This window comes from Garra rufa, chromosome 12 (assembly GCF_049309525.1).
Source record: "Garra rufa chromosome 12, GarRuf1.0, whole genome shotgun sequence".
NCBI classification, from domain to species: domain Eukaryota; kingdom Metazoa; phylum Chordata; class Actinopteri; order Cypriniformes; family Cyprinidae; genus Garra; species Garra rufa.
Genome location: NC_133372.1, coordinates 6013720 through 6028534, shown reverse-complemented (window position 1 = coordinate 6028534; position 14815 = coordinate 6013720). Strand labels below are relative to the sequence as shown.

At 38.0% G+C, this 14815-nt stretch overlaps 2 protein-coding genes across 2 annotated transcripts; both read right to left on the bottom strand.

Annotated features, from left to right (window-relative positions):
- Window positions 1-3938: 3938 nt before the first annotated feature.
- On the bottom strand, window positions 3939-5890 carry LOC141347006 (POU domain, class 4, transcription factor 1-like). The gene is made up of 2 exons (XM_073851973.1): window positions 5579-5890; window positions 3939-5277 (listed from the first exon to the last, which is right to left on the bottom strand). Exons 1-2 carry the CDS (start codon window positions 5699-5701, stop codon window positions 4291-4293), a joined length of 1110 nt encoding a protein of 369 aa, XP_073708074.1. The 5' UTR covers window positions 5702-5890; the 3' UTR covers window positions 3939-4290.
- A 1391-nt stretch (window positions 5891-7281) lies between these two features.
- obi1 (ORC ubiquitin ligase 1) lies at window positions 7282-14050 on the bottom strand. The gene is made up of 6 exons (XM_073851972.1): window positions 13979-14050; window positions 10800-10935; window positions 10577-10668; window positions 10079-10300; window positions 8846-8934; window positions 7282-8706 (listed from the first exon to the last, which is right to left on the bottom strand). Exons 1-6 carry the CDS (start codon window positions 14048-14050, stop codon window positions 7617-7619), a joined length of 1701 nt encoding a protein of 566 aa, XP_073708073.1. The 3' UTR covers window positions 7282-7616.
- Between the last annotated feature and the right edge of the window lie 765 nt (window positions 14051-14815).

The following is a 14815-nucleotide window of genomic DNA, read 5'->3' as shown; positions in this document are numbered from 1 at the left end:
TTGCTCTGTGTGCACGTGATTTCCATAAAACAGGCTGCTTTAGTTGCTACAGTGGTTAGATTGTCAATTAAATGTTTAAAAAATAATAATAAATGGTTAATGCCATCATATAGTCATATAATAGATTATTTCCTTATTTAAATGTATTTTTGTTAGTTTATTTAAAAATATACTTTAATTAATTATATGAATAACAAAAGAAAATTGGCCAAATTCAGCCCAAAATTTTAAAATAATTGAGTTTTAACTGTTAACTCTGGAGAAAGCTAAGGTTAATCATATATTTCATTTGTTTATTTATTTTTAGTTCATATTTGGATTTGGTTTATTCTTCTTGGTTTAAAAAAATATATTTAAAAAATAAAATAAAATCTATATTTTACAGATGGGTTACATTCTGCAACAAATATGTAATTTTAATTTATTTTTTAATTTTTATCAACGTTAGAAATTATACTCTAAAGATTCTAACTACTCTATTAATTCATGCATTTAGCCGTGTAAAACCTATACAACTGCACAGCTCGCGTCTTTTACTTTCCCCAATTGCTCGTGTTTTTTTCTCTTCGCATCCATCCGCAGAGTGTTTCTCTTTTTGCTTTAAATGGGTTAGCCGGAGTTCTTGTTGTCGCTGTTTGTAGCAGCTGAACTTTGAGGGTGGGATGCTGTTGAGTTGTGTTGATGAAGTATCTCTTGATTAATAGATCCATGAGGCAAACCGGCTGACATATGGCTCATGAAGCAGCTGGGATCTGTACCTGCGGCATCCCCTCCGGCCATTAACATATTAGAGGCTTTAGTGCAGGCAGAAAGACAGCAGCACCCTAGAGCTGTTTGATATAGACTCTCAATAATGCATTACTCTTCAATCTGCGAGGGAGCTGTTCGTGGTGCTGAAATATGGCGCTTGAGCTTTTCGGTGGCGACAAACGCAGGCAAAATGTAGTTTTAGAGGAAGTTTTAAATTAATATAAAAGAGAGAATTAGCGAGGTGGTGGTTTAGTGGATTGAAAAGTCCTACACAGTTTTAAAAACATATATTTAAAAGATAAAATGTTAGGATAAATGATATTAAAGTCTTCAAGCGAGCTGTTTCTAACTGATCTGACTCTAAAAAAGATTTTCATTTAGGTAAATCATTGTAGTCAGGTTAATGCAGCGATGTTGACTTTAATAAACGAGTTAATTTAGTTCGAACCATAAATACGTTTTTAGATCATTTAACAAAGCGTTTTATAGTTTAAAAAGAAAACTCGATCTCAAAACGATCTCAAAAAAGCCGAATGAAAATTACTACAGCAATACAACTGCAAATTCGAATTTCTTTGAAAGATCCGTTTGTAGAAATTGCTATAAAGTAGAAAACAAATTGAAACTGGTGTGTGCATTGTCGGATGCTATAAACTCGATTCACTTTTAAAACTAAAGCTGAAAATGAAAACCTGCTCTCTCTTAATAAACTCGAATTATAAAATGATCTAAATGCACGTCTAGATTGGACGAATTTTAATGCCAGTCAAATCAAACGAGTCATTCTTTCCCAAAGAAAATGTCCATGTACTTACTGCGTTCTTCTCTTCGTTGCCAAAAGCCAAACAGTAGCAATAAATGTTTCTTTCTCCAGCAGCACTGCAGCTGCGACCTGCTTTCATCAAGTGCTTCCCTGAAAAACCCCGATAGCTGTCTGAAAATATTGCATTTTATATCAGCAAAGCGCGATTAATATTGCATCACCTACATATAACATATCTTTTTTAAAGGCAGCAAAATGTAAAGCTCCCCACCCCTTCCCCCCTGAATTTTCTTCAATATTACAGTGAGCAAGATCTGCAGTGTCGTTTTTTTTAATGAATAAACAAACTTTCGAAATTAGACGCATTTCTTTAGTCATTGTGAGGGTGAATAAAAGACACTGTTTGGAGACGGCCTGGTCTCAGGCTTCATTAAATGTTTATTGTCAGTTCGGCAGAGTAAAAACCCCGTCCACAGCCTTGGCTTTTGTTTTGAGGAAATATACGCAGAGTTTTCGTCTGCTATATTATAAGCAGATATGCAATCGCACAGATATGTAATCGCAGAATTGCGTTCAAATGGAGATCTAATGTAATGCTCATGTTACCTCATTTAGCAGACACGTGCATGGCCAAAAATTCCATTTGTTTGTCACACTAACATCCCATTAGGGCGCCGATAACAATTACCGAGCTTTTTAATTAGTGTCTTGTTGTATTCCGTTTATTAATTTTCCAAACCACAGAGCATGAATTATTTAATAAACCGTAGTAAGGGTATTTAAATTTAATGCTCAAGTAGAATCATGGCCGAAATGGTGCGACATTTATTAAAAAGTATTACTAATAATGTTTTGGGTTTATTACTCTTTATTATTATTATCATTATTATTATTAAACCGTTTTGTCTTTTTTACCATTTTGTCTGCTATTTATTCTGTTAAACTGAAGACATTTTTATTAACGTGAATTTCATGGTAAAACTGTTTTACTGGTCTAACGGAATGCACAGTCTAGACTGAGAATTCCAGATCATGGAAATGAAGAGAAATAAAATGTATAAATAATGCATGTTTCAGGAGTAATGACTGTATATCAAAGATTTGCGCTGATAGGGAAGTCAATTAAACCGCTGGAAGAGAAAGAAAGAAAGAAAGAAAGAAAGAAAGAAAGAAAGAAAGAAAGAAAGAAAGAAAGAAAGAAAGAAAGAAAGAAAGAAAAGGAAATGGTTTTGGATCGATTTTCGAGTTCAAAACAAACGAGGGTTGGGCGTATATTGGGTTAATTTTTTTGTCGCTATTTTATGTTAATTATCTACTACGTTTTAATTACGGCATACACTTTCTGGGTCCATCGTTTTTAATAATTGTGCAATGCACTATTTAAAAAAATAAATAGAAACAGTTGTAAATATCAGTGGGTATGTGCTGGTAATAATGAATCATAACAAAAATGATTAAATTTGACATTTCTCGTTTATGTGTAAACGTAATAATAGCAGGCTGAATATGTCTGAGAACGAAAAGGGTGTTTGTTTGTGCTGTAGAATAAGATTCAGATCTCATACACCTCAAAGACAGCCTCGACTTTGATTTTCCATCGTTTATTTAGAAGATTGCCGGGACTTGTGTCCCTGCAGCTGGATTTGGCTTACAGAATGGAGAAAAGTTTGGATGATAAGATGGTAAGACAGCAGACTGTTGGACAGGTGCACAGGTATGACAGAGTGAGACGTCTCGTGATGCGCACGTGGCCGCTGTTTGTAAACATACTTGTGCACAAAATAAAAATCATTACAACTTTTTTTTCAGGAACAATTAACACGACAAACAACGTTGTGTCTTTATGTGAAAACAGGCATTAAACAGTGACTTACACCATCCACAAAGGTCTACCAGTAGATACTCTATGTAGTGCTTGGTATTTTTTTTTCTTTCAATGCATAGAATGTTTGCACTGCAAACCAAAGTATACAAACCAACGAAATTATATTTTAGGACAATTTTCCTTTAGAATGTAAGTATAATCATCTTTCACATCATGCGAGTTAACTAATGTCCGCAGAGGAAGAATTCTGATTTGCCAAAATAACCATCATAGTACAAATAAACAGAACAAATCGGGAATTGAGTTTTGCACGGTGAGCAAGTGTCATTTGTACGTATATTTATATATATACAAAAGCATTTGAATATATCTAACCAATCTAAATAACAGTAGATTTCAGTGCAATTTCAACAAATACGAGCGGTGGTTGCCACCTTAATTATTTAAAAGGGACTCTGTATAATTTTCCTACCGAGTTGTGTTTTGATCAGAGCAGACCTTTGAAACACTGAATGATCATCAGCAAGACTGTGAGAAGGGGATCTGCTTTGAACACATTTAATAATCAAAAATATAGCAGTTCCCTGTACAAATGAATAAATACACAAATATGCCGAACGTAAATAAATACATACATACATAAATAAATTAATAATAAATTAGGATAGAGTTAAACTATGAGGTAATCCATCAATGGCTATTTTTCGTCATTCGTTTGGGGAAAACAAAACCATAACGCTGGGTGTATCTAAGTAGAGTTGAACCGCAGAAAAGTAGTTCATCTGGATTACCTGTTGTTTGCATACTTCACATTCACCAGTACAGTGAAAAGAAACATGAGTTGTGAAAAAAACGGTACTAATCATGAGCACACGCGTTTGAGCCAAAGCGATGTTCCTTGGTCCCCAAAAGTCAAGTTTTATTTTGTTTCCTCCTAGATACAAGTAGTCCATCAGTGAGCCGCGGAAAATTTCAACCTCTTCTGTTTTTGTCTTTGGTTGCAAAACCATACTCGCACGACGTTCTTTTTGAGGTCCAATTTCTCGGCTATAGCCGCGATTTTCTCCGACGACGGCCGGGGCTGCACGGCGAAATACGCCTCCAGAGATCGTTTCTCCGGGGCCGCTATGGAGGTCCGCTTGCGCTTCTTCTCGCTGCCGTTGAAAATGTCGGGTTTGCTCATTTTCTCGCGCTGGGCGCCCTCGGCCTCCTCCAGCCACGCCTGGAGGATGGGTTTGAGCGCGATCATGTTGTTGTGCGACAGAGTTAGAGACTCGAAGCGACAAATGGTACTTTGGCTCAGCGAGCCCACGCCTGGGATCTTCAGGTTGGCCAGCGCGCCCCCCACGTCCGCCTGCGTCACCCCGAGTTTGATCCGCCGCTGTTTGAAGCGCTCTGCGAACGCCTCCAGCTCCCTCGGGTCCGTGTCCGAGTCGTTAATAGAGGGCAGTCCGTTGTTGGCGAGTCCCGGCGCGCCCTGGTGCGCACCTCCGTGGTGGCCCGGCAAGAGGCCGTGGTGAGTGAGCGGAGAGTTCATGTTCATAGCAGCCTGGTGGGACAGGTGCGTGAGCCCGTGCATGTGCGGGTGCGCGTGCGGATGGGCCGACGTGGAGATCAAGCCCCCGCCGCCGCCTCCTCCGCCGCCTCCGCCGGCCCCCTCGTGCGCGCTGGGCATCAGGGCGAGCGACGGCGAGCTGATGTGATCCATGAGGTCGGGCGGCTCCAGGTTCTGATGGTGGTGGTGGTGATGGTGGTGGTGGTGGTGGGCGAGTGGCACGGTGGAGGTGGACGAGCATGGCACGGTGTTCATCGTGTGGTACGTGGCGTCGGGCTTGAACGGGTGACTCTTACCCTGGGACACCGCGATGTCCACGGCCGCCAGAGCTTCGGCGCGGGCCAGCAGCGTCTCATCCAGACTGGCGAAGATGTTGCTTTGGAGCTGGAGTCGGGGAGAAAAAGAGAAGAGAAAGAGAAAGGGGAGATGTCAGCTGGGGAATAGTGTCAACACAAAACACAGAGAGAATATTCCTTTTAAGAGGCTTCCAGTCATAAAAATTAATACAAAAAAAGGGTGAAGCCTGAGCCTTCAGTGAGCATGCCTTCAGAAAAGATCACAGGCGTGCAGATGATTGCTGTGGAATACATGAAAAAAACATTAAGGCAGTATATGCGCCTCCAGCGCTCCTCCTCGCTCGCTCGCGCGCGGAGGAGAAAAGCAGAAGTTTTGGAGCTCGCCTTACCTGTGGAGTCTGCAGGCAGGCTCTCCTGATCGCCTCCGAGCTCGAGTGCAGAGATGTGTACTTGTGCTCAGGTAAGCTGGGATGCATGGCGAAATGAGGCTGTTTGCTGTTCATGGACATCATGTTTGCGCGGGATCCGGCTCAGATAAAGTGCACGAAAGGAGGGCAAAATCCCCAAAGCGACAGTCCAGCGCCTCCCGCCTCCTCTTCTGGCGTCTCGCAGCGGCAGCAGTCACAGGCGGATGCGGTAGCGCTCGGCTGCTGATGGTACAGAGGAGATGCCCGCAGTGTGAGTGTGTGTGTGTCTCTGTTTGGCTGTGCTGTGTGTGGATGAGGAGCGCTCTTACACCTGAGTCCCTCACATCTCGTCCGACAGCCTCGCCTATTCTCGCGAGACGAGCGCGATTGACTCTCTTCTCCTCCTCTCATCTCATCGCGCCTCTACGAGTCTCATGTCCTCCTCGAACTGTAAATCGGCCTAACGACGGAGAGGGGGGCTTCCTTCCGCACCTGTGGGTTCCGCGCGCCTGCGCGCTGCCGCCACCCATTTAGAATGTGGTGCTATTTAACATTCTGACAGTCTAACGGCTAACATTCGATATGCGAAACACATAAAAAAAATATCCAAGATAATCAGCCATTTTTTTATGACAATTAAGAACAATTGTGTTTTTAAACAACATTAAAATGTTTACAATAAGCAGGCTATTTGTTCGTGTAAAATGCATGAATTAAATATAAATGGAAACAAATGAAATATATAAATGCAGTTAAACGGGGAAATAGTATGTGCATCTATTTATCCATTATTAAAGCCACACATATTTCGAAACAGTTTAATAATGGCAAACGAGACATTGAATTTCTGACGTTAAATAAACTCTTATTTTCTCAGAATGTACTACAAAATATTTGAAAACAGAATGCGCATTATTTTTTTATTTAAATTGTTTAAATAAAATTCACCAGTTGTAAACGTTATTGATTCTGTAGAATTTGCAAACCTGAATATTTAAATGTACCTAATGTTTATTCAAGTACTGGTATTAATCAAGTCGTATCGTGTCTAGCTTATATCAGATTAAAAAAAACGACTATATACACATCATTTAAATATATAGCGAAACCCGTTTTAGACATTTCATAAATATGCATACATTACTAATTTAGTATAAATCTAAATATGTTTATTTCAGAATCAGAATTTGTATTTGAATATTTTAATTTCGCTGGCGTTAACGCGAGTCATGGTGGCATTGTCTTGATTGATTACGCAACTTTAACTATCATGTATATTTCACTAAACTCTAATCACGGCATGAATTTTTAATCGCCTAACGCTTCTAGTTGGAGCTAATGAAGTGTTAATTCACTAGCATCAATTAATTCTTTAAAAGACTGTGAAGGAGGTGGGTATTAAACAGATTTGTTTAGTATTCCGGTGATGACACAGGCATAATTCACCATTAAATACAGAGACATGTTTTTGCATGCACTGTTATTAAAATTACGACGATTACATTTTGTTGTTACAACACTAAATCATAAAACCACTTGCGAATGTGAAAATGAAACTATAAATTCTAGATACACAACTGTTTTATTTAGAACGCATCCAGGTACAAAAATATTTACGGAAATATTTAAAAAATAGAAAATGACTTATTTTCAAACAATGTGCACAAATATCATTTATTGTTTCCACGGTACAAATACAGCATAATTCAAAATGCCACTTAATTCTGTACAACCAAAATTCCATAGAAAAAAAATCTGTTTAATTTCAAGAGAAAAGCATAATGTTAACACCTGATATCCCCTCAGGATACTGAAACAGTTTTTATAACCTACAGTAACATCATACAGCATACACTGCTGTCATCATAATGAACAGTGAGGCAAATGCGTAATAAAAGGTCCTGAGGGAAAGGAAAGGCTGTTAAATCTTGTTGAACTCCTAAAAAGTCACAGAAAAGTAAACCCACTGAGAATCAGATCAAAAAGGAGACCATGCTGGAAAATACTTGAGATGCTGCTTCTACTCTAGTTTTGAGAGTTTCGATGGACTGGAGATGGACAATCCTGGGGGACACTTGCGTTTGGTGGACTGTGGGGGATTTTCCACCATAACTCCAGCTCTGTCACTGAACTCAACAACTGAAGCTTCCTCCTCAGAAGCTGTAGCAGCATCACAATAGGTGGTCTCCTGTGTCAAAGGTGTGGTTTGGCTCTCTCTTGCTGTTCCAGGATCAGCCAAGAGGTTGCTACAGAAATCTAGTTCTGGTATTTGGGTGGCATCAAAGTCTGGAGATCGTGATGAAGATGGTGATGCTGCCAGAGGAAGGTGTGAGACCTGACTGCTGGAGCTCTCACCTTCAGCCATCATAGAGTCCAGCTCAGAGATCTTATCCAAGTACGCCGCATCCATACAAGCTTCACTGTTGCCCTCAGGGTCCTCGGACCGCTTGAACTCCTCTCTGTTTTCATCCAACCCGGGAAGATCAGCTCCACAGTCCATCCAGCCTCCACACAAGACATCTTTGTTCAAACTCACAGTGGTTTTCTGACCAAAAGAAGCACCTTGGTTGACTGAGGATGAACTGGTTGGAGCCTGGCAATCATCAAAACTCAGTTTTCTCAGGTAAGTGAGAGGTTTGAGACCTAACTTTCGGTCACTACAAACCGCAGGACTCTTCAAGCTCAGAGATCTGAGAGCCGAGGAGGGCGTAGAGGGAACCGTAACATCTTTGAGTCCATCCTTCTGTGGAGTCAAGGTCCCTCCTAGAAAACCAACCCTTTGGCCAACATCAGACGTTGTCAGGAGGCGCCCATGGTTGTTGGGAAGCTCTGAACACTTGCGGTCCAGGTCTGTACAAACAGAAGTTTCCTCCATTTCACTCAGACTCCTTCGCATCAGGGCGATTCTTTCAATCCCTCCGTTTTGAGTCCCTCCAGAGGCAGCATTTGAACAAACACCTTCTTCAGACTTAGGGCCGTCCCTCTGGTTCTGGGCTTCAAGCTCTTCGATGTATTTATCGCTGCGCTCCAAAGCTCTTTTCAGCTGCGCCACGTCTCGCTCATACTGATGAATTTTAGCCTCAAGAGCTGCGACGGTATACCTGCCAAACCTTAATGTAAAACACAGACAAACCACAAATAAGATTACTAATACTGTGTAAACATACATTAATATAATCTAAATAAATATGAATTAGCTATTCATTGCTGTAATTTTTCAATCTAAGATTATGTTATGAACATGCTTACTTTTGAGGAGATCTGCTGTCCACTTCGGCTTTCAGGCGCATGTTTTCTTGAATTAAGTCAAAATTTTGGGACCGCAGTGTTTTGTTAGCCTGAGGGGAAAAAGCATGTTGTTTTCAGAATAGTTCCTTTTTTATTTTTAAGCACAGACTACAAATAACAGCATTTCCCAGATTTCCAGTTGTCAGTAAAAATTCATCTAGAGTACAGAGAATAGCTGGGAATGTATATTTCCCCTTATGTTCAACATTTCTCACATTATCAGTTTATTCACTATAGGTTAAAAAATGTTAATAAAATATAACAAGAACTCAGAGTTAAACAGTGTTCAGTTATCAAGTTCATCTTGATAATCACAAATTAATTAGTCAAATCTAAATGTATTCAGACACCTTTAAAATGTCTCACATTATCAGAGAGTTTATTCACCATAGTTTAGAAAATGGTAAGTAAATATAACAAGAATTTAATAGTTAAACTGTCAGAATAAATTCATTGTGATAATGTCAGATAATTTTGAAAGAAAGGCATGTAACAAAACATGGTCAGGTCAAAGCGTCAAATCAAATTTGTGGTCCCAAATTTATCAATTTTACTGGTAGTCCACTGTATGAAGAATTTTTGGGTATAATATGTCACAGTTTACTTAATTTTTTATCCCCTTACATAAATGAACTATAGTGTCCTGCACCCACTAGTAAAAAAAATATAAAAAATTATATTTTGTGTGTGTGTGTGTGTGTGTGTGTGTGTGTGTGTGTGTGTGTATATATATATATATGTGTGTATATATATGTATGTATGTATTATATATATATATATATATATATATATATATATATATATATATACATACATACCGTTAAGATTTTTATTGTGTATATTATTTTTTTTTTTTTAAGTATGTGCATCTATTTATCTATTATTAAAGCCACAATATTATTAAAATTTAGTATTCAAGTTTAATAATGGCAATCAAGACATAAAATTACTCTTAATTTCATATATTTTCTCAGAATGTACTACAAAATATTTGAAAACAGTAAATGTGCATTTGAAAGCGCATCATTTTTTAATAAAAAATAAATAAAATTATACACTACAGTTTCCGTGACCAAATGAGCATATTCAATTCGGATTATTTTAAAATGGCTACATTGTGACTTATTTTTCTTTATTCTGTGCTTTTTTGACCAATTTTTTAAATTGTTTTAAAAAAAGCAATCACATTCATACTTCTTTTAGCCTTTCGAGGTCCTGTTTGACCTTCCTGTAGAGGTCATTGGCAGCTCTCAGCTTATTGGCCGATTCCTCCAGAGCGCTCGGGTCGACAGTACTGTTTTCACTCTGAGGAACCAAGACCGTGCTCGGTTCCAAAGCCGTCTTGAGTTGCATCTCAAGGCTCAGGTTTTTGCTTTTCAAGTCCTCGTTCTCTTTCAAGAGGGTTTCGATTTCATCCTATAAGACAGATGATTCATAAATTCAGTGAATGAATCTTCTTGGCTTTTATTGCATTGCTAGGACAATGTCGTACAGGCACATTGTGTTAAAACATGGTAAAGATGTCATAAAATTAAATTTGAAGTCTAATGGCTCAGTAGTTCAAGTGTGTTAGCTATGAGGGGACCGAGATGCAGTTTTTTTTTTTGCACTGATTTCATAGGGAACTCTGCAAACTTTTTGTGGAAAAGTCAACATGATACAAGCACATTGTGTTTATCAGACTATACACACGTCGTATTCTCGTAAAAGCAGCTCCCCTCGAGTCTTTCGGAGGCGTCTCTTCACAGAACTGCTCTCGCTGGACTCACAGTCAGCTGTGGCTCCTGTGAGCACAAACACACACATATACAGAGGGAGACAAAGTGAGATATTTAATCAAACTCATCCCACATAAAACTTCAGCTTTACATAAAAAAAAATGACAGTATATGATGGTGAGGTCGGTTAACATTACCAATGATTTCTCTGCAGGGGTTTTCTGGAGTGATGGCCACTCTACAGGTGGGACACTGACTGCTCTTCTCCAGCCAAACTTTGATGCAGTTGGAGCAGAACACATGGTTGTTGCAACAAATGACCGGCTGACGGACCTTTAAGGTGTTTAGAGCAAATCAACAGGTAAATGCAAAGTCATGACTGTTAATATTAAATCATACAGGAGTAATAAAAACAAACTATATGATTTTCTTAATTACAATTATTTATAAAAAGTTTTTAACATGACATTACAATGCATGCATATTATTGCCAAAAGTATTGGGACACCCCCTTCTAATGACTACTTTAGTAATTTCCATGAGTACAAATCTTAATTTTTAAGCAAATAATGATATTCTGGGGAACTGTGTGCTTCTAATTTTATAGCAACAGTATGGACTGGACCATTTTCTATTCTAACATGACAATGCCCCTGTGTATAAGGCAAGGTCCAAATTGAAATGATTGATTCAGTCAGTGTGGAAGAACTTGACTGGTCTGCATAAAGCCAAGTCCGAATCTCAGCTTTAAATGCAGACCTTGAGCTAAAAACTCATCACCAAACACCAATGACTTGTACATATGGGTACAGTCATTTTAGACACTTCCAAAACCGTGATGGAAATAAAATGTTTAAATACATTAATTATGTTTCCAACTTTCCATATTTGTTGCAACAGTTTAGGAAGTGCCTTTTTCTGTTCTAAAGAAAGGGATGTCCCAATACTTTTGTCCATGTAGTGCATGTACAATTCATTGGTGTTTGATGATGACTTTTTGGCTCAAAAACAGCAGTGAATGAAATCAGATATAAATGTAGAAGGCATATAATATAAATTTCATAATTCAGCAAAGAAGAAATTCAGTCAGTGTGGAAGAACTTGACGGGTCTGCAGAAAGCCAAGTCCTAATTCCAGCTAAACACCTCTGGTGTAGTCTCAACCTCAGACGTCACGCCCACGGAACGTTGGCTAAACGTCTGATGCATATGGTACACTTAACTGGAAACACTTCAGGAATGTCGAAGTCATCATCTGATTAGTTGAATTTGACTGGATTTCCGGGAGACGCGAGTGTCGCGTTTATTTTCGGTCTGCCGGGAAACAAAGCGCAGACTGATTTACTCGCGTTTTGCTAAAAGGTGCTTATGCAGACGCCATTGTTGTTACACACATTTGCAACGTTCGCGAACAAATTGCTGACTTACTGCTTGTTCTCCCTCTTCTTCGTTATCTTTCAATGCTGGTTATTTCAGTGACTGACTTGTTGGACGCCAGTCTGTTGTTGTGGGGGCATTTCCACCCACCGAAACGTGATGCTGAACGAAACGAACTGTGATTGGTTGTTTGACATGTCGATCAAACGGTCTTATGGGCGGGCCTTGGCCAATGAAAGCTGCCATGAATTCCAGACCTTCAGCCGTCAGTCTGAAGGTCTGGCTACGCGAGACTACCTCTGATGTGACTTTAAATGCAGACCTTGAGCTAAAAACTCATCACCAAACACCAATGACTTGTACATATGGGTACAGTCATTTTAGACACTTCCAAAACTGAGATGGAAATACAATTTTTAAACACATGAATTATGTTTCCATATTTGTTGCTTTTGGCTCAAAAACAGCAGTGAATTAAATTAGATATAAATGTAGGCATATAATATAAATTTCATAATTCAACAAAGAAGAATCTTGAAGTTAATGTGCAGTTAATACAATTATTTGTATTATTAAATGATAATCATTAAGTGTTTTTAACATGACATGACAATGCATGCATATACACTTTATTGCCAAAAGTTTTGGGACACCCCCTTCTAATGAACAGATTTGAATACTCTAGTAATTTCCATGAGTACAAATCTTCATGTTTAAGCAAATAATGATATTATAGGGAATTGTGTGCTTCAAATTTTGGACAGGAGCCTTTTCTATTCTAACATGACAATACCTCTATGCATAGAGCAAGGTTCAAATTGAAATGATTGATTCAGTCAGTGTGGAAGAACTTGACTGGTCTGCAGAAAGCCAAGTCCTAATTCCAGCTGAACACCTCTGGAGTGACTTTAAATGCAGACCTTGAGCTAAAAACTCATCACCAAACACCAATGACTTGTACATAAGGGTACAGTCATTTTAGACACTTCCAAAACTGAGATGGAAATACAACTTTTAAACACATGAATTATGTTTCCATATTTGTTGCAACAGTTTTGGAAGTGCCTTTTTCTGTTCTAAAGAAAGGGATGTCCCAATACTTTTGTTCATGTAGTGCATGTACAAGTCATTGGTGTTTGGTCATGAGTTTTTGGCTCAAGGTCTGCATTTAAAGCTGAGATTAGGACTTGGCTTTATGCAAACCAGTCAAGTTCTTCCACACTGACTGCACACAATTCCCTAGAATATCATTATATGCTTAAACTTTAAGATTTCTACTCATGGAAAAGACTATGGTAGTCAAACCTGTTCATTAGAATGGGGTGTGCCAATACTTTTGGCAATATAGTGTATGCATATTTATTCCTGTTAAGATGCTTTGAAATAATCTGTATGGTATAAAGCGCTACATATAATATGCCTTAGCATGTCAGTTTTCCCATCCTGCCTCTGTAGACAATTTGCCCTGCCCACCTTAAACTCACACCAAACAGAGCAGGTGATACATGTCAAGTACTGTGTTTGCAAATGTTTTAATAGTTTGCAATGACTAGACATTGAATCTTAAACAACTTTAATGCTCCCTCTTACCTTATCGGGACCATTTCGTCTGACATAATCGTCTGTAATTATTTCACGGATTTATTGACTACATCAAATGCACCAGTATACTGTAAGAAGCAGATGTTTAAGTAAGTGCTAGCTGGTCGTTATTGCTATTTTGTGTTTTGGGAGAAAACTGAGTTGTGTTCAACTGTAGAAAAACTAGCATATCGCTGTTTTAAGTTATAGAAACACTGTTGTCTGTAATATACTCCTATTATTTACACAGCATCTTCATTAACGCAAGATAAAAGAGCAGTGAATTAAATTAGATATAAATGTAGGCATATAATATAAATTTCATAATTAAAGAAGTAACATGAAGTTGACGCGCACATTGCACGACTTTGTTTAACTCCTGTCGTGTATTTAAACTAAATGTGTTAAAAGTCTGTTACCTTTCCGAGGCAAATCTGGCAGGATATCGGTAAAGTCAATGAAAGAGTGACGTTTTGAAAACTTTGTGCCATGATTTAGTCCTCAGAGATGTGAAACATGATCCAAAACTCCCTCCAAGAGAAACAAAGTAACGAGCCGCACACGCGACTACGGCAAGCGAAGAGTACTAAACTACTACAATGAAACGCGTCCTCCGTAGACTACTGCACATACTTCCTGCGGTCAGCCTTGAAGACTTACATTATTAATGCGTTCTGAGGCAACTTTATTGAAAAGCATTTCTTATGTAATAAAGTCTTGTTTTATAGAATTTCTGCGTATAGCGAATTCAAAATTAATCTCTATTAATACTCCGGTATAGGATTTCATTTCATTTTACAATTAATAGTAGTATTGTTGTTGTTGTTGCTGCTGCTGTTATGAGAAAATATGAGATCTAATAATATTTATTTAGTAGTAGTAGTAGTAGATAATAATATGCAATTAAATTAGCAGAATTATTATTACTAAACAATAATACTAAACCACTAATATTAATATGAAAAATATAAATTATTATTATTAGATAATACAATCAATAGATAATTAGTAGAATTATTAATTAGTATCTCAACTAAGTATCTCTAACAAGTAGCTGTTGAGATTTAAAATGAGAAAATAAGATTTAATCATTTTAATTATTAATATTAGTAGTAGTAGTAGTAGTAGATAATAAATATGCAATTAGATTACTAGAATTATTAGTGTATAATAATAATTATTATTATTATTTAATAATAAAATATTAGATCTAATAATATGTTTAATTATTATTAGCAGTAGTAGTTGTAGTGGTA